This window comes from Rhipicephalus sanguineus, chromosome 7 (genome assembly GCF_013339695.2).
Source record: "Rhipicephalus sanguineus isolate Rsan-2018 chromosome 7, BIME_Rsan_1.4, whole genome shotgun sequence".
In the NCBI taxonomy this organism is placed as follows: Eukaryota; Metazoa; Arthropoda; class Arachnida; order Ixodida; family Ixodidae; genus Rhipicephalus; species Rhipicephalus sanguineus.
The window spans coordinates 128,777,468-128,795,602 of NC_051182.1; the positions used below are offsets into that span (position 1 = coordinate 128,777,468).

An 18,135-nucleotide genomic window follows, 5' to 3' on the forward strand; every position below is an offset into this window, starting at 1 on the left:
TAATCTGAAATGCAACACATGATCCGACGGCTGCAGAATTGAAGTCCAATAGACTCACTGTTGGTAATACCGATGTTTCTACTTGCAGGCTAACGTTATGCGAAAAACAGGATGCAACCCGTGTCGACTCATCGCAGTGTACCACTGCACCAGTGACAATTCATGAAGCCTGCAGCGCATGCACAGTTTCCAATTTCTCCAGTTGTACTGCCCCCCCCCCCCAGCCACACCTTCCCAAAATATTTCAAAACTACATTCACGCAATGTTACATCAGCTGCAGCTCACATGCACTTTCCGGACTGCGCAACGCAGCATGTGACTCCTGAGCAACACAAGTGCAGGCGAACTACTCACGGTTCAAGCTTGCCTTGATGATGCCCCTGAAGCACCCTTCGTACTCGTAGCCCCTTAGCCTCAACTCCTGGTAAATGTCCCGCTCCTCCAGTTCATAGGTGCTCTCGTGGGCAGGCATTTCCGATGTCTCTATGTCCGGTGGCTTTCTTTCGTCCTTGGCGATGCGAATCAGGCCTGTGGCGGCCACACTGCCTCCTTCCACCACCATTAACTCGCCCGAGGTGCCCATGATGTCGGAGGTGCCCACGAAAACTTTTACTGGGCCTGCAGCACCAAGTTGAACAACGGTCTGGGTCCGCGTTAGTTAGATATCTGACGTATTGAAAACGGTAAGCGCATCAGGACACATACAACGAAAGAATCGTTTCCCCTGGTTCTTGATCCCTGCTGGTAGCGTTGTGTATGTTCCTTTCGTTGTCTGTCTTGGTGTGGTTATCGCGTTTAATACGACGAAATAGAAATAAGCGGTTTCCTTGTCCACGGTGCCGTAGACCTTCAAGACAAGTCAGGTGCTGTGGTATAGTGGTTATGGTGCTCGGCTGCTGACCCGAAGGTCTCGGGTTCGATTCCAGTCGTGGTGGTCGCATTTCGACGGAGGCGAAATGCTATAGGCGTGTACCGTGCGTTGTCAGTGCACTTTCAAGAACACCAGATGGTCCAAACTTCCGCAGCCCTCCATTACGGCGTGCCTCGTTATCAGAGCCTGGTTTTGACACGCAAAACCACATATATTATAATTAACACACTTGAAGCTACATCGTTCATTGAATGCCACTCATGCTTACTTCCTTTTTTTTTTACTTACGGACGTTTTCCTAGTGATCGGAAACTCGATGTTACGGCGAGGACTTCGCCTTTTTCACTCGCTAGGCTATGCTTTCTCAAAATAATTGCTGTTTACGAGCCAAACTGACAGTATGGTAATGAGATACGCCGTAGTGAAGTGGTCTCCCGAGATTTCGACCACCGGGGTTCTTTAACGTACACCTAGATCTGAGTTCACGGGTCTCCAGCATTCCACCTCCATCGAAATGCGACTGCCGCGGCTGGGGTCAAACCCACGCCATGCGGGTCAGCGGTCGAGCACCGTAACCACTGTACAGTATTAATGAAACTTGTTCAGAGCGGCCACGGGGCTGACCGCTTCAGTCGCCTTTTTTAGCATAGATAGGCAGAGACTGAAGTCAGTGATAGCGAACATAGCCGTACCGCCATGCTAGATCCATATTCTATAATTCAAGCATAACAGAAGGTTGTAGATCACGCGAAGTAGCAACTGCGGATGGCGCCAGCGGACGGTGCTCGACCACTCTACAGACAAGCGATTGAAACTGTACAACCGCGGCGGCTAGGCTTTGCGTACTGGCGCTGCTGTTGTAGGCACAGGCGTGTGCATCAGGTGTGGTCGCACCACCTAGTTATCTAAGGGGGCGCGAAGTCTGTCCCATAAGTATACTCTGTGGGACTCTCCGGCCATTATTCTATGTGCAGGGTTTTGGCTAAGCAGATTTTCGACGATAATAGCGGCTGAACACCCCTAATGCTGAATCCCCCCCCCCCCCCCTTAAGGCCGTTGTGAGAAGGGCGTTATCGCTTCACCGGCATCCAACGCAAAGCTACTTTTCTCTCGGACTTGACAAACAGGCGTGGGAAACGCCGGTGAACCAAGTTACCCCCACCCCTCATGGAAAATCCTGCGCACTAGTATTGAAATTGGGGCTATTTGCACTTGAACTGGTATAGCACATTACGGGGAAGAAAAAAACGGCCGAGCAGAAAGGACGAAAGAGGACAGAGCGCTATAGCGCTCTGTCCTCTTTCGCCTTTCTGCTCGGCCGTTTTTTTTTTGCCCCGTAATGTGCTATACCAGTTCAAGTACGACGAACCAACTCGCCCAATCTTCAACACTTGTGGGCTGGTTGCGATGTACCTAAACATGCTACCCTACGCGCGCCTGTAGGCATAGGGTCCTACGAGTCTACGACAGTAGCTCCAGCGGATGTCCGACCTTTCTACTACAAGAGCCTTCAGACGCGTCACCTACCTCTGTGTCGACTGCTGGTAGCCCGGTGTATACGGACGTCCTCGTACATCACGGGCACGTCGTCTATTGGCTGCCCGAGGCGCTTTGCCAGTTCCTTCCATGCGAAAACTAAATATCCACTGGCCGCAAACATGGTTCGACCATCCAGTCGGTTGTCGTAGACGTTCGCGACGCCATGGTTGCGTTTCGGGTCCAACTCGACTTCATCCGCGCTGTTGATGGTCCGCATGCTGGACCTTAGGAAGGAAATGTCACATTTCAAATCTAAGTTGGAACGCGAAGTCAGAAAAGAACTCATAGCTGAAGGCAAGCCTTGACTTCTGTCATGACGAACTCGAAAAGGTCAAGCGTGATGAAAATCAAGTCGCGAAAGGAAGCAAGGAGCTCTAGGCAATTAACACGCAAGCGATTGCTCAATGCTATCAAAGCAGATATTCTCAACTCGAGAACCGCGTCACTGTGTCTGAGCAGTACTCAAGAAACCGCAATCTCTGAGAGAAAAGGTCTACCTTTGACTAAAGGTGAAAGCCTTCCTAAAGCTTAGCACAAAATCTGTGTGGTTTTGAGTGAACCTATCATAGAAACAGACACTGAAGTGTGCCATCTAACAAGGAATGCTGATTGTACCCCAAACATAATCGTGCAGTTCAAGAGCCGCACCAAGCGGGATTCAGTCCTGCAGAAAGCAAAAAAGTCACGCCTGTTAACTCATGAACTGGGTTTTTCCCCCGGTCCACCGCTGTTTGTTAACGAGCATCTTTGCCCAATGCTAGAGCATCTTCTTGGCATGGCGCTTGCGCAAAAGAGAGTGAAAAATTGGCGATTTGTATGGTTAAGCAGCGGCAAGATTTTGACCAGGAAAGATGAAACGTCACCGATTGTGCACATTTGCAGTGAGCCGTGATCTAGAAAGGATTACCTAGTTCACGTCGACTGCACATTTCTTTTGCTTTTTAGCGTTTTTGCAATGGCTGTCCCCAGAATATGTTAACAGTGCATTTCTAAAAACCCTTTCACGTGTTTTCACTTGAATTTGCGTTCCCTCAGAAACAAGGAGGATGGACTGTTAGTTTCTTAGATGAGTTTGTTTTCAATTTCGACGTCATAATGGTTACGGAGACATGGTGTTCTGCAAATACTGAAATTTTCAACCGTGGTGGTTATCAAAGCTTCTTCCTTAATAGGCAACATAAGCAAGTCGAGGTTTAGAAGTTCTCGTGAAACGTGAGTTAGAATGTGAAGTCGATACCCAGTTTTCCATTATATCCCAGGACATAGAGTGTTTGACCTTATTAGCCCTCGAATGTTTTTTTCACTGTCCTGTATCGGCCACCGAAGGGACAAATGCAAAATTTCATTGAATACCTTGAAGAGCTTTTAAATCATGTCAATTTGAAAAAGCGAAACTAATTCTGGCGGAGGCCTAAATATTCATATCATAAAATATTGCCACAATAAATATTGCCACTTTTTCCAGCAGTAGAGTCACTGGTCACGCCATCATAACAGATTCGTCAACACGCGTTACATCCCACACAAAGACACTCATCGACCTTTTATTAGAAACAAATACAGAAAGCTTGACAACCGGTGTCCTGAATTGCGATATCAGCAACCACTTATCAATTTATTTCTTTATCAGGGGTGAATACCAACTTACACACGCGTGAATGAATGACGTAAAGACGGTACAAAATATCGTACCTACAACTTTAAGCGCCTTCTACGCATGCCTTGAAAAGGAAACTTCGACAGACGTTTACCATTCTTTATTCTTTAACGGCGGATGCTGCCTACGAGGCTTTCATTTGTGCTTTCAAACCTAGATATTTCGAGCATTTTAAAGAAAAAAATATAGCCAAAATGTAACAAAATCCGGAAACCATAGATCATCCGCGAGTGTCTACGCATAATACAAAAGAAAGCAAGATTGTTCCAAAAATTTCTTAAGACCATAGGATTTCGATGTTTACAAAAAATTAACGTAATAAGCTTAACGCTTTTCTAAAAAAAATGAAAAGCGCTGTTTTCTGCACAATCAATTTAGTAAAGAGAAATGTAAGGACAGTGCGCAGATGTGGAATAAGCTCAACAGTTTGCTAAATCGCACACCAGTCTCGCCAGCAGTCACGGAGCTAAACCATCAAGGACATCATATTGAGGGGTCCGAACTTGCTATTAAGTTTCTCAGCGATGTTGTGTCCTGTCCGCGGAGGTCAAGTAGGACAAGTCATGCTATAAACAGGAACCCTTCGAGCATGTATCTCGAACCAGCCAATGAGGCTATACTTCACTCGTTTAGAAACAGCAAAGCACGTGATATTGATGGCACAGAGATAATTCCGGTTAAACGCGTGGTTGAATTAAAGCACCAGTATTGGCTTACAATATCTTCAGGTTGCTTTCCAAAACTGATGCAAGTAGCTAAAGTCAGTATGCTTTTTAAAAGTGGTGACAGAAATGACATGGCCAACTATAGGCCAATTTCAATTCTGCCCATTTTTTCTAAGGGCTTGGAGAAGATAATTTATAAACGGCTAATGAAATTCTGCATGAAATTTAACTTGATTACTTTTTCACAGTATGGCTTCCTACCTAAAAGGTCCACAGAAACAGCCCTCCTAAAGCAAAAAAAATATTAATGGTGCATCCGTGTATTTGTAGACTACTCGAAGGCGTTCGATCGAATCAATCATGAAATACTTTTGGGAAAACTGGAATTATATGGTATTGAATTATATGGTATATGATCCCAGCTCATGTTTTTATTGAAAAGTATTCCTAGCGTTTTTATAGTATCCACTATTTCAGTGTTACCGTTGTCGAACTTTATCATTGGTTCTAAGATAAGCGAGCTTGGACGCGCATGGAACAGCACAGCTTTTGTTTGTTTTTTTAATTTATTAAGAAATAGTTTGCAGCACTCCATGTACGAAGTTTTTCCATTGTTTCGTTGATCACTAGGGTGAGGTGCTTTATGTCGCTGCTTTTAAATAGGAGGCTCGTGTCATCCGCATACAAAATATAACTTCGATCGTTGCTAATAGTTGTTATCTCAGTAATATATAGTAAAAACAATAATGGGCCTATGATACTTCCCTGGGGGACTGCTACGGTGATATTCTGGCATGTAGAAACGTGGTTTCCTATCGCCACACGCTGGCATCGATATTGTAGGCAAGTTTTTAGGAGAAGAGCTGCGATTCCACGAATACCTTATAATTCCAGTTTTTCCTCCTTTCGCTTTTGCTGGGGGCTGTGTCCGTCCCTTCGCGACCATCCGCTTTCTACCACCTAGCATAGCCATCTGTATTGAGCGCGCGCTCGCGCCAAGGAGGAGTCTTCTTCCTGTTGTTCTTCGACCGCCTTAATGATGATACGTGCCGAGCACTTTAAGGCTCGGGCTGCCGTATGCTGCCCTAGCTTGGCGTAACGCAGGCAAAACCATGTGTGCCGGCACGCGCTAGCGCGTTCGGGCATGTGTAAGGGGCTGGATAAGACGTTGTGGCCTCTCAAGCTTACACTCTCTCAGCAGTCACGTAATGGCGTCGGGGAACGGGATTCTGCAGACGCGCGTTGAACCCGCGTGGCGTGCTCCAACAAGAGTTCGGGACGAGTAACAGCAACAGCAACTACCGTGAATTCATGGTGTGCTCCACTTGAAAGGACGCATTGACATCGGGAAAGGTGCCCGTGATGAACGGAACTTTAACTCGATCCATGCGCTGCTTCGCATCCCCACATGGTTCGCTTTAGTGGGAGATGGTGTAATTTTTTTACACTGCCACATAATGTGATTAAGGTCGCTCTACTGACAGAACAAAACTTGCAGTCCGATTGAGGGTACGTTCCCAGGGAAATATTCTGGCGTAAGGCAAGGGAGAGAAAAGTGCGGGTTCGTAGTTTAACCTGGAGCCTTTGTCAGGAACGCCGGAGTAAAGGCGACAGGGTTTGGCGAGGCCGCCAAACCCTGTCGCCTTTACTCCGGCGTTCCTGACACACAAATGCCCACAAATGCCAGTGCCCACAAATGTAGTGGTATGTATGTAAGGAAGCTTTCTTTGGAGGTAAATGCAGGAAAGAGATTATTGGCTTCTGAAGCGTCCCCTAGTCTAGCCTGCGCTCGCTTCGAAAAAGATCGAGCACTTACGTGGGTCATTTCCTTATTAATTACCAGTAATTAACAAGTTGGGATGGTGCATTATGGCACAGAATGACTACGGCTGTCCTGCAAGTTGCAAATCTTACCGGCTCTAAAATTGTTTATGGTAGTTTTTGAGACACTTAATATGACAAACGAATTAGCAATTGGTGCGGCGAGTGCCACCAGCCTCATTGCCGGTGGAGTCAATAAAGCGAGTTTCTATACACACGGATACTCTGCGTTATTAACAGAGACAACATCTTTGCAAATAAAGAACATTTCTGAAGTGATTTAGCGCGTTGTTGCCTTCCACGCTCGTGGTGAACAGGATACACATTTTAGATGCGAAGCAGGTTATGGCGGGGGCTTTGTCCGTCCCTCCCTCCTTCCCGCGGCGTCCACCCCCACTGCGCATGCGCGTCACCTCGCCCTCTCTCTCTCCTACGCTCCCCCCTCTCTTTCCTGTAGGAATATGGAGCGGCGCGCGTCCCCCTCTTTCGCCGCTTGTACGCTCCGCCCCCCTCCTATCCCCTTGGAATCCTCTACTCTACGCAGCGGCGCGCACGACAGGTGGTGCAACAGCTGCATACTCCGCTGGGGGGCGCCACGGTAGTTCCGCGGTATGAAAACGACGGAGCGCGCGCGCATCCTCTCCTGTGCAGCGCCGCGATCACCGCTCGGGCCGCTGCCGCGAAACGGGTGCGGCGACGTGGCGATCCCGAACTTCGGACTCGCGAAGCCGAAAGGAAACGTGATTGGCGGCAAGCAGACCCTGCAATCCGGGCTCGGGAAGCCGAATCAAAACGTCAACGTCGAGCGGCGGATCTCGAGGCGGCGCGGCAACGCGAAGCCGAATCCAAACGTCAACGTCTCTCCGCTGCTTCGCATCCCCACATCGTTGCCTTTAGCGGGAGATGGTGTAATTTTTAGGGAGAAGAGGGAGATGAAAGCTTTCGTGATTATAGTGGGAAATATCACATTTTTCCTTGGGCCATCTGTGCTCGGTTAACCCTACCAGTGAGGGTGTTCGATAAGCTGTGGTACTGAGCCGTCAGGTGGGCTTCCGCGAGCTCACTGAAGTCATTCAAGGTGGCACTGTAGTCAAGTCTCTCGCAAGAGGCTGTACTTGGTACCCCAATGGCAAACTTGTATAGCTTGCATGTCAGTGCCTAGTTAGGTGCTGATAAGGCAGGAAAAATGTGATTATAATGGAAAAAACCTGTTCCAGTCTAGAACTAATTTTCGCACGTGTGGCGTCCCATATGTTTCAATAAGTGCCGCTTGCGTTTACCCAACTCTACAACTGGGCTGTTCTTCCAAACTCGAGAGCAGCCTACCTAAGGCCGCTCGGAGACCTAGTGCCTTGGGTCCTCCATTCTAAAACTCTGTCCTAAACCGATGCTCCAGCGATACTCGCTGTTGAAAGACTTTTGTCATCACTGGTTCTTTTCTCATTCGCTTGTGTACAACTTGGTTGGTTTCTCTTCTCTTCTTGCTATTCTGTAGGTGCATTATATCTGTGCATAAAATTTCAAGTTCCCTCCTCCAGTGCCCATTCGATAATATACAAACAAATAAATCGAAAACGAATAAAGATGTCTTGTGTACGTTATGTCCTTACTTGTGAACATGCATCATCTAGTCCGGTGTTGCACACCCACTTCAAACACAGCACAACTTACCTCTTTTTGCCAATTTCATGGTGAACCACAAGATTTGGTCGTCATTTTTTCGAAAACTGTCCTTCGGAAAACTGTCGAACTCGTGCAGCTGTTTTGTCATGTCATGCAAGAAAAAGGCTGTGTCAGTGGCGCTTGCAAGTTTGTTGTATTTAGGATAGCTTATTTTACGAGCTTCTCTTTCGCAAGGCAGCCTCGCTTAAAGCAATACCAGGGTAATTTTTGCTCCAGACAGATGTACGAGCACAATCGAAGTTCTCTAATGCAGTTGCATCAAAGTATTACTAAAGTAAGACAATATTAAGCTAATAACTTAAGCGAATAACTTAACATTAAGTTAAGCCAATATTTTATACTAGTAAGCAAAATGACACGTGTGAGATATAGAGAACTTCCTATTAACCTACATTAAGCAATACAAGTAATCACGAAGGCAATTTCTAACAGCAGGAGAGACACGTTTACATTTACAGTTCAAGCTTTAATCATGAAATCGTGCTGTAGGACACTTGGTCTTGATATGATCAATTAAATGTGATCAATTAAAACACAACAGGGATGTGAGAATTGTTGGAAGCACTCCGTTGGTTGACAGCACTTGAAATACAGGTCAATATCATAGCCAACAGGTACTGAGATTCTACAGCTACACTGCTGCTCCACAAGAAAAGCCAGATATCGTGATCGAGCAATAGCTCCGACAAGCCATTGGTTGCACATTCAAAACTATAGGACTAGAATGGGACCATATAAAAATCAAGTCGACGTGGATTATTCCAGAAATTTACGGTTTTCAAACAACACTGTACTCTTATCGACGGCGACAATTTGCAAAAGGTATTGAAAATCTAATCAGAGAGAGCGTTAAAGTAATAATAATAATAATATCTGGGGTTTAACGTCCCAAAACCACGATATGATTATGAGAGACGCCGTAGTGTAGGTCTCCGGAAACTTCGGCCACCTGGGTACAGTGAACTACTTGGGGTTTAACGTGCACCTAAATCTAAGTACACGGGCCTCAAACATTTTCGCCTCCATCGAAAATGCAGCCGCCGCGGCCGGGATTCGATCCCGCGACCTTCGGGTCAGCAGTCGAGTGCCATAACCACTAGACCACCGTGGCGGGGCGGCTTGTAATGAACAAATTAGAAAAATGCTTGCTCTTCAACCCTCTCTGTTACGAACGTAGCAACCTGAAGTGCGTAACTTGCGCATTTCATATTTGTTTATATTCTTGTTATTATTATTTTCTTCCTTTTCCTCTCTATCGTCCATCCCATTCCTCATCCCTACACAGTAGCATGGCAGTGGTATACAGACGATGGCAAAAATCTCCGTTTTTCTAATGAAGACTCTCTCTCTCTCCAATGCACAACTAAAACTTTCTATGTGGCCAGGCGTGTGGCCCTTTTAACACTCAGAAGACAAAGAGAATGTTAGGTGGTTCCGCGAAAGGTGAGCGTTCGTGATAGAGACCTGAACCCTAGAATACACAGAAAAGTATGGAAAAGCAAGTCAAACACTGGCAGGGAAGTCTCAGTTTATCAAAATCGGTGACGATTAAGGATTTGCTGGCGTGCATACGGTTTTCAACGCATGCACGGGAATGCAGGCTTTGAAAACTTATGCACGCCAACCAATCCTTATTCATCGCTGACTTTGATATAAAGAGATAGAATGATGAGTAAGGTGGAAAAACACGTGCGAAGAACATCGAAATGATCTAGAACATTCTTTTCCGTCAATAAAGGAGAAAATTTCTCATGTCTCTAAGTTGAAATATGAAATAGAGCTTGTAGCATACGCAACGATGCACTGGTGTTGGTTGCGTGGTGAAAAGAGTGATAGGGAGAGTTTGGTGAAGTGACGTGCGAGGAGTGTGGGAGAAGTGTGTGTTGAGGTGTCAAGTGAACAGCCCTGCTATTTAACCAGACGGCATCGCAATTATTTAACGCGCACGCAATACAGCAGAAAAGAAGTTTTTTTTTTTTTTGAAGGAGTAAGAAGATCGCGCAAAGACGACGACGAAGAAGCTGGAGGGCACGAGAGCGTGCACGGAGTGGCACAAGGCTCGACGCGCGTGACGCGATCCGTAAACAAATGTGGAAGTACGGTGAGCTCGCATTGTTTGTGTGGCTGTCGAAGAAGGTTGAACTGTCAGCATTGTACTGGTGACGGGAGCAGCGGGCGTTCGGTTGAGGAGTCCGTGACGTTGGTACTTCTCGGCGTGGCCGTTGGCCTCGGACGACATTCGAGCGAGGCTCCTCGGAGGTGCTGGAGCCTCCTGCGGCAGTTCCAGACTTATCAGGAGCAATCTCCCTTTGAAGGTTGGCCAGCAAGATTCCCCGGGACGCTACGTCGCCACTTGGACCAGGGCCAGAGCTCGTACTTAGGCCTAATCGACGAAGACGACCTGCCACGTCAGCGACGGTGACCGGGCATAGGCTTACGGCAGCTTGGCTGGCGTACGCATCGTAATGACGATTTCATAAGGATCGTCGGCAACATCACCCTTGCACGCAACAGAACCGAGTTTGGACTTTAAGGTTCCGATCGACGGAACCAAGTAAGAGTGTTCCATATGGGCTAAGACTCGACCGCGAGGCCTAAGAGAACGGACTGTAGCTAGGGCTTCAGACATTGAGCAGATTCAGTACGTAGCGAGGGCTGAGGATTTTATTCTTAATTTATTTTTGGAGATTTGTTTAGAGTTCTTCATGTACAGTTTTCCCTGCTTATTGGTTTTTACTGACTTGAGTTTTTCTGCTTTTTCTAGGCTGCAAATAAATCATGTGCACTGTGCCTCCCAGTGTCCTCTCCACCTGTCTCCAAAACACACGCCCCTGAGATCAGTGCGAACGGCGAGGTTGTTAAGATCAGAAGATTCCCGGATTTTTTTTCCTTTTCCTGCCTAGTCACTGATACTCGGAGGGTGCGGAGATGGGTTGGGAGCGCTTGACGGCGGTAGCAAAAGGTTTAGGAATGACCAAGGAGGAGACTGAAGTTTTTTGACAATGCGCAACGGAGAACAAGATAAGCAGATAGCGCTGAATGAAAGGGAACTCGAGTATGAACGATAGAATCAGGAGCGCGAGTTTGAACGTGAAAAAGAGCTTCTCGAATTAATGTTGAGACTGGCGCCACCACATGGTGTTCCACAAGATGAACACTGTGACATCAGAATCCTCTGGTTCGCAGTCACCCAGAACCACCCGCATACATGCATGCCTAAGAAAACTGATGGTTTCGTTTGATGAAAACCTAGATGCATATTTGCATAGATTAGAACCAGGGGTCAACGTTCGGACAAAAGGGAGTGGCCAACAGCACCCAGTCTGGGCCTGGTCGCGGAAGCATTAAGTGTTTTGAGTGGGGTGCCAGCTGATGACTCAGTGGACTACGATAATGTTAAGACTCTGTTACAAAGATTTAGGTTGACGGCGGACGATTTCTGGGAGTTGTTTCGGGGCTGCAAGCCAGATAACGCCGAGACTGCGAAGCCGTTTGCATCGTTCGTGAAATTACTTTTACAGATGGGTAGAGGTGACAAATGTGGAAAATTATTAAGAAGGGGTGCGTGACTGCATGATCGTTGAGCAATTCCTAAATTGCTGTAGCAATAAGCTAAGTGCATTACTTAAAGGACGAATAGTAGCTTGATTCAATAGTGTGGCAGAGGACGCTGACCAATACTTGGAGGCAGAGGGTCTTAACGCGGCGAAGACTAATGAGGATGTCGCCAAAGCAAAACCAAATGAGACAAAGGGTAGGCGCAGGGGGTACCATACATGTCACAGCGACCACTCAGGTACTTCCTGTGTAACCGCACTGGGCACCGGGCAATGAACTGTCGAGCTGGGGATGGCCGCTCACATTCACAAGTAGTGTCTCAGTTGTGCAACAGAAGGGGACACCGCGGGAGTGAGTGTAGGTCAGGGATTTCAGACAAAGTAGCCTCTGTAGCGGACTTCCAGACTGATAGCATAAAAGAAGGGCAACGGGTGAAGAAAGAAGACACGGGAAAAAAGAGCGAAATTAACTTTCTCTCGCAAGGAGATTTTTTACCGATGGCAGAAGGAGAGGGGCACGGATGAAGGCTGAAAGTTTTGAGAGATACGGCCACCAATATAGTTTTCGTGAAAATCAGCTTAGTGGAGCAAGCAAATCTAACGGGAAAGTACGCAACAGTCACTTTGGTGAATAGTTCGGTGAGAAGGTTTCTAGAGACTCGGATTAAAGTTGCAAGTCCATATTACATAGGTTGGGTGAGAGCAAAGAGCTACGAGAAGCCCATGTATGACCCGATATTGTTATTTGCCGCTTACCCAGAGCACGAAGACGAGGAGGACGGGTCCGTTGCTGTTTCGCCATCTTGGTTGTTACTCCGATCACTGTGATTGTGTCAATATTGTAAATACAGCTGTCTTCTGTCGTCTCCCCGTAACATCTTTGGTAGAGGCGCTGGGTGTATCTGAAGCACACCACGGAACTTCGCAGCGGGCGTCTCCTTAGGCAATCCGTCATGTATGTAGACCGAGGGCCATTGATCCAGCCCCCGCTAAGCCAACTGAACCCAGCCACGTCGTTGTGACCCATCTCCTAGACCCTGGTACCTTCTGCGAAACTGATAACGTGCACGTCGAAAAGTGACTGGCCGACTACGAGCGCACCAGCAAGACCAACCGGTGGAACCCCACTATGATGCTGGCAAACGTGCCAGCATCAAAGGAGAACGGCCAGTGTGTGGATCAACACGCACGAAGAGGAGCTGACCAGTTGGGATGTATGCAAACAAAAAATTAAAGACCTTTCTGGAAAGCCTATTGCATGACGAGGAGCCGCCCAGAAAAAACTTTCGTGCCGTACAAACCTAGACGGCGCCGTACATGGGGTACATGCAAGATCTCAGCCTTTTGCCGGCAAGTTGACGAGCAAATGCCCGAAACTGAAAGTCAGCCACGTTCTTAAAGGCATCGACGACGCATTTCACTAACTAGTCTACAAGGACTGCTCCACCTCGACGACATCATCAGGGAGCGCCAACGCTTTTAAGAAGCGAAGAGTCGTCGAGTCACGCAGCAATTTGTTCGGCTCCCTAACACCACCGCCACGTCGTCGTGCAAACACGTCAAGCTCCAGCCGCCGCCAAGTACCGATAACTTCCGGCGCCCTGTGCGGCGAGAGGTTGAGGCCGCCTCCCCATCCGCACCGCAGCCACGTTCTTACGAGGAGGCCCGCCCGACAGTGTAGTTAATCCAGGCCGTCATGCGCGAAGAACTGGCGAACGCAGGTATCCAGCCCATATGTGCCTTAAGTCGTCCCGGGGTCAGCACTGTTCCATCCTACCGCCCACAACCACACCTCTTCCTACGTGTCTTCTGCAGCGCGCATGACTCAAAGTTCACTGTAATGAATACACGAGGGCACATGAACACCCAAAACGTATATAAAAGCGATGGAATGCCTGCAGGTAACGGTTGTATACGATGGAGGGGACATTAGGCGACATCTTTTAACTTAAAATATGCTAAATAACCGCAGAAATTAGCCATGTTGACGTCACACCCACCTCGCCGCAAGCTCTTTCCCCATCCTCCCACACGTTGCGCCAGCTTCCCGCCGGGTTGCGTGTTCGCCTCACGTATAGCACATCGCATGGTAGGGCTGGCACAGAATGCACTTGCTGCGGCATTCTCCAGGTGTCGCGCACTTCGTCCTTCCTCCCCCACTCCCCGATTTAAGAGCGCGTGCATGTTTGCGTCACCATTCGTTCTGGATATGCCATGGTCAGTGACCAAAGAGAGAATTAGCGGCTTCACTTCCCGTGTTACCGATGCCGCTCCCGCGTCGTCGTTGGGAATGCACTCTGGATCTATGTACATCTTCTGAAAAAAGACGGGACAAAGTAGGTACACATGGACACACACCGCGCTAACTTCCAACAATAGTTTCTTTTTGGAAAGCAGCGTACACTTATGCACTCGCCTCGCGAGTCACAACCACGCGACCATGGTGAACAAAGCGAAAAGATGCAGTGATGTTTCAAGAAATGCGCATACATTGTTATTCTTTGCCCGATAGTGCCAATGACCGCTTCCCGATACGCACGTCTATTAAAAGCCTCGTTAGGTAACATTTACGACTACCTACTATTTTGGTGGACTGAAAGAGAGGGGAACGTTGATGCCGATTGCAATGGACTGCGAGGAAGCCATTATGTGTGCTTTTGCCAACTTTATTTTTGTGGTCACGCAATCTATTATTGATGCAGCTTCTTGATTGCCCGACGCAACAGGTCCTGCACTTAAGGGGATGCTGTGCATGAGTGGGCAGCTCGGATCACTTTCCTTCTCTGGTACCGTCTTTCAACATGGGCTGATTAGTTTTTTAGGCGCTAAAAAAAACACGTGTTACCTCGGCGTGCAATTTTCTTTATGTTGCCCGACAATCGGTATATGTACGGAATAACTGCCGACCTTTCTCATTTCTCGGTCTATGGGCCACATCTGTGTGTGCCTACTTTGTACTGTCTTTTATTCGTGCTAAAAGGAAACCTACTGAAAAAAATGTGTTACTAGCAAGCCCGCATTTCATCCCTCGTTCACATTAAAAGCAAGCATTCCTTCTCGACTATAATACACTCTTGACATAACCAATCCCGCAGCATCAATATAACCATTTGCAACACACATTCCGACGGAGCGGCACCAATAAGCTACTTCATGGCCCATCAGATTCAAATAACTGAATTTTAAAACTAAGCACTCCAGGAAAAGTATCTGCTGAACCTGCCTGGTCAATTGAGACGGAGACACTAAGTGAAAAGCCACGCAGCGCGGTAGCGCCAATATGCGCCCACAGCGGGTTTACGAATAATTGTTCACCTACATCTTTCGCGCTGGGACACCGTATTTTCCGAGGGCTAGAAGCCTTGGTGTCATGCACAAACGTTATAGCGTCTCTGGCGCACTGGGCAACCTGCAGAAGGAAAAGAAATGGAGCATGCAGTGCAATTAAGCGACAGAGAAGCATAACGTAAAGTAAAAAAGACGACTACGTGCAGTCTAAGGCAAAATTGCTAAAAGAGGAGTAACTGAGCCCAATAGGCACGCGCGATGAACGGATAAACCATTGAGGAGCAACCACAGAGGGATGCGTGCAGTGTGAAAACCAGTTAATTTGCAAAGGAATCAACCGCGCGGGAGATGCAGGCCGTGTGAAGAGACGTTCCGTGTGCAGACCGTTGTCAGGACAACTAACCGCCCTCTTCGCTCTTGGGTCAGTCTTCCCAATAGTTTTCGTGGTGGCGTGTTGGCGGTTGTGTCACGGTCGGAGAGTTCGACTATCTAGGAACTACGCCGCGGTGCCTTCGATATAAACGAATGCTTGGATGAGCGTGTGGTGCTGCTTTTACTTTTCTCCGCACCCATGAAGTCTAAAGCTGGTCTCGACATGTCGCGACACCGCGCTGTATATCTCCGGCGTAGTCACGGCACTGCGTCGCCACCGGCTGGGAATGGTGGCCGAGAACACAGTAGGCCTATCGGATGCATGATTTCAATCCGACCGACTCTGGGCACAAATATGCGCTGGATTTTTCACAAGTAAGTGATCACTCTTCCTTCTGCCATACCTATCGCGTGCGCGAAACTGATCGCGACTGGCGGTAACGGACGCGATCGTGTTGTGTATCACGCACGCGAAATATACCACGAGGGCCGGCTTGGGCGCCAGCTGGCCTGTGCTTTGTGACCGCATCGATATTGGGCGCCATTTCGTCGGCCGCCCGGACGTGCTCGCTCCCCGAAGATTCGCCGTGTTGATGGGCTGTGAGCTCGCGATATTGGGCAGAGGCCTCGCCGCTGTTCTGCGACTCGTCCAAAACGCATTGCGGTCGCCGGCAACTAGCTGGATTGTATGTCGCGCATTTGAAGTGCACCGGCATGGGTTGGCGGGTGCTTTAGCTACTCGACTTTGGCTGCGCTTCGGAACTCTGTGGAAATTGGTCGCCATTACCGTCGACGCTCGCTCGCAAACAGTCGAGGAGGTGGCCCCACTTTAGCTCGCTGTACAGCTCAAGATTCGCTGGCGGTAGCGGCGCCTGGCGGGCGTGCTCGAGCTGCACGACGGCGCTCGCAGAAAACTCGCCGACTCGTTGGCGGCACGGTGGTTGGCAGCGCCTCGGCGTGATGCATGCGGCTGCCGCAATTGCGCTATGTGGCTCTAAAAGCGGCTTTGATGATGTATGACATCATGGTGAAATGATTTGCATGCCATAATTTAGACCTTTGTTTTTATTTCACCTTGAGGATATTTGCCATGTGCGTGCGTCTTCATTCTCTATGTCAGGTGTGACTCACTATTTGCAATATTTTTGTGCTTTGCGGGATACAGCCGTTGTCCCCTACGTGCAGAATGCTGTATGCGCTGGTGCGTGCAATACCGGTCATCTGTCGCTTGCGCTGAAGCAGCCTCACAAAATGAACTGTACGAGTTCTCGGTCTATGGGCCACATCTGTGTGTGCCTACTTTGTACTGTCTTTTATTCGTGCTAAAAGGAAACCTACTAAAAAAAATGTGTTACTAGCAACGGCTGGAGCTATACTGGACATTTTACCGTGAATTAAATGAAGGAAAGCAGAAACTTCACATGCGTAGAGAAAAATAAAACGTTTCATTGCCTCACTGTTGTTTTTCGTTGTCGCACTGACTGCGAATCCCGTGACACACGCATAACTAAATATTTTTTTCGCGTGTTCTTTTCAGAGTTCTTTTTTGCTCCCCGCGGAAAACGCGCGAAAAAAGTATTAAGCCTTGCGGATAGTAAATGCAGAAAATAGTCCCTGGGGATTAACGGATCATTTGAACTGGGATTAAAGAGTTCATCTGAATGGAGTATTGAGTAAACCGACCGTTCATCCATTGAGGTGCAACTGCGGGTACTAACGCCTGCCCGGTAAAATTTAAATCTGCGGACTCAACGTTAGTCCATTCAGATGATCTGTGGGGAGAAAAAGTCACCTCCTTGGGGACTTTAAAACATTCTTTACTAAATGAAACCAAATCCTGATGTATAGAGGCATTCATTTCCAGGATAGTATGTGGGTGAATAGAAGTGCAAACAGCCGATGCCATGCAGATCAATCCTTCACTCATTGTTTTGTCACTCCTCATTGCTATATGGACATCATCATATATGGATTACATCAGCATTGCTTCTGTGTCTTGGGTTACATAGTCGGGCTCTTACCTGCAGCATTGCATGCTCAGTCAAAGGGTGTTGAATGAAAACCTAGTAAAAGATTGTATTGCATAATTTTGAATAGCTTTTCAGGGTGATATTTTGGATCTCATTAACATGCATGCACAGCCAGTTACGTTTCTTTGCCTAATGATCACACACCTGAGGTATCACCAATTTTTTTTCTTCCAATATCATTATCGCCTTCTTGAACCTATCGCTGCAGCGATGGAGCTATGGCCGTTTCATTGCCTTACGTTCATTGTTTCGCGAGGCAGCCACCGTGCAAAACAGTGCGGCGGCAGCTTTGCTTTCTGCCATTTTTCGTGTCTTATGCAATTGGTACGTCGTCAGTTAAAGACACTCGAGCAAGGCATGGACCCACGATGTTTCTCGATCTGTTGCACGAGATGCACCCTACCCCGAAATAGTTGACAGGAACCTGCGGCTGCGTAGAAAGGTGCGGCAACGAGCAAAGATTAATCTTCGGCACTCTTACTCATGCAACCCTTGCATTGCCACACAAATACACAAACTGATGACACTGGGTTGTCACTGGTGCTAAATTAACACTGTATTGCACAACTGCTAAAATACTGGGCCTGGCCTAACCTCCTGCATTCAGACAGTCGCATAGACACTGTCACAGCCGACAGTCACAGTCAGGCC

At 47.8% G+C, this 18,135-nt stretch overlaps 1 protein-coding gene across 6 annotated transcripts in view; it reads right to left on the reverse strand.

The window, feature by feature from the left end:
• LOC119399902 (uncharacterized) overlaps positions 1–18,135 on the reverse strand; it is a 114,970-nt gene that overhangs the window by 37,629 nt on the left and 59,206 nt on the right. The window contains exon 4 of one of the 6 annotated variants that reach the window (XM_049417892.1): positions 15,083–15,203. The exons of the other annotated variants lie outside the window; for them this stretch is intronic. Within the exon in view, the coding sequence (XP_049273849.1) occupies positions 15,176–15,203 (28 nt within the window). The 3' untranslated portion in view covers positions 15,083–15,175. Of the gene's footprint in view, positions 1–15,082; positions 15,204–18,135 lie in introns of those variants that run through there. 6 annotated transcript variants of the gene reach the window in all.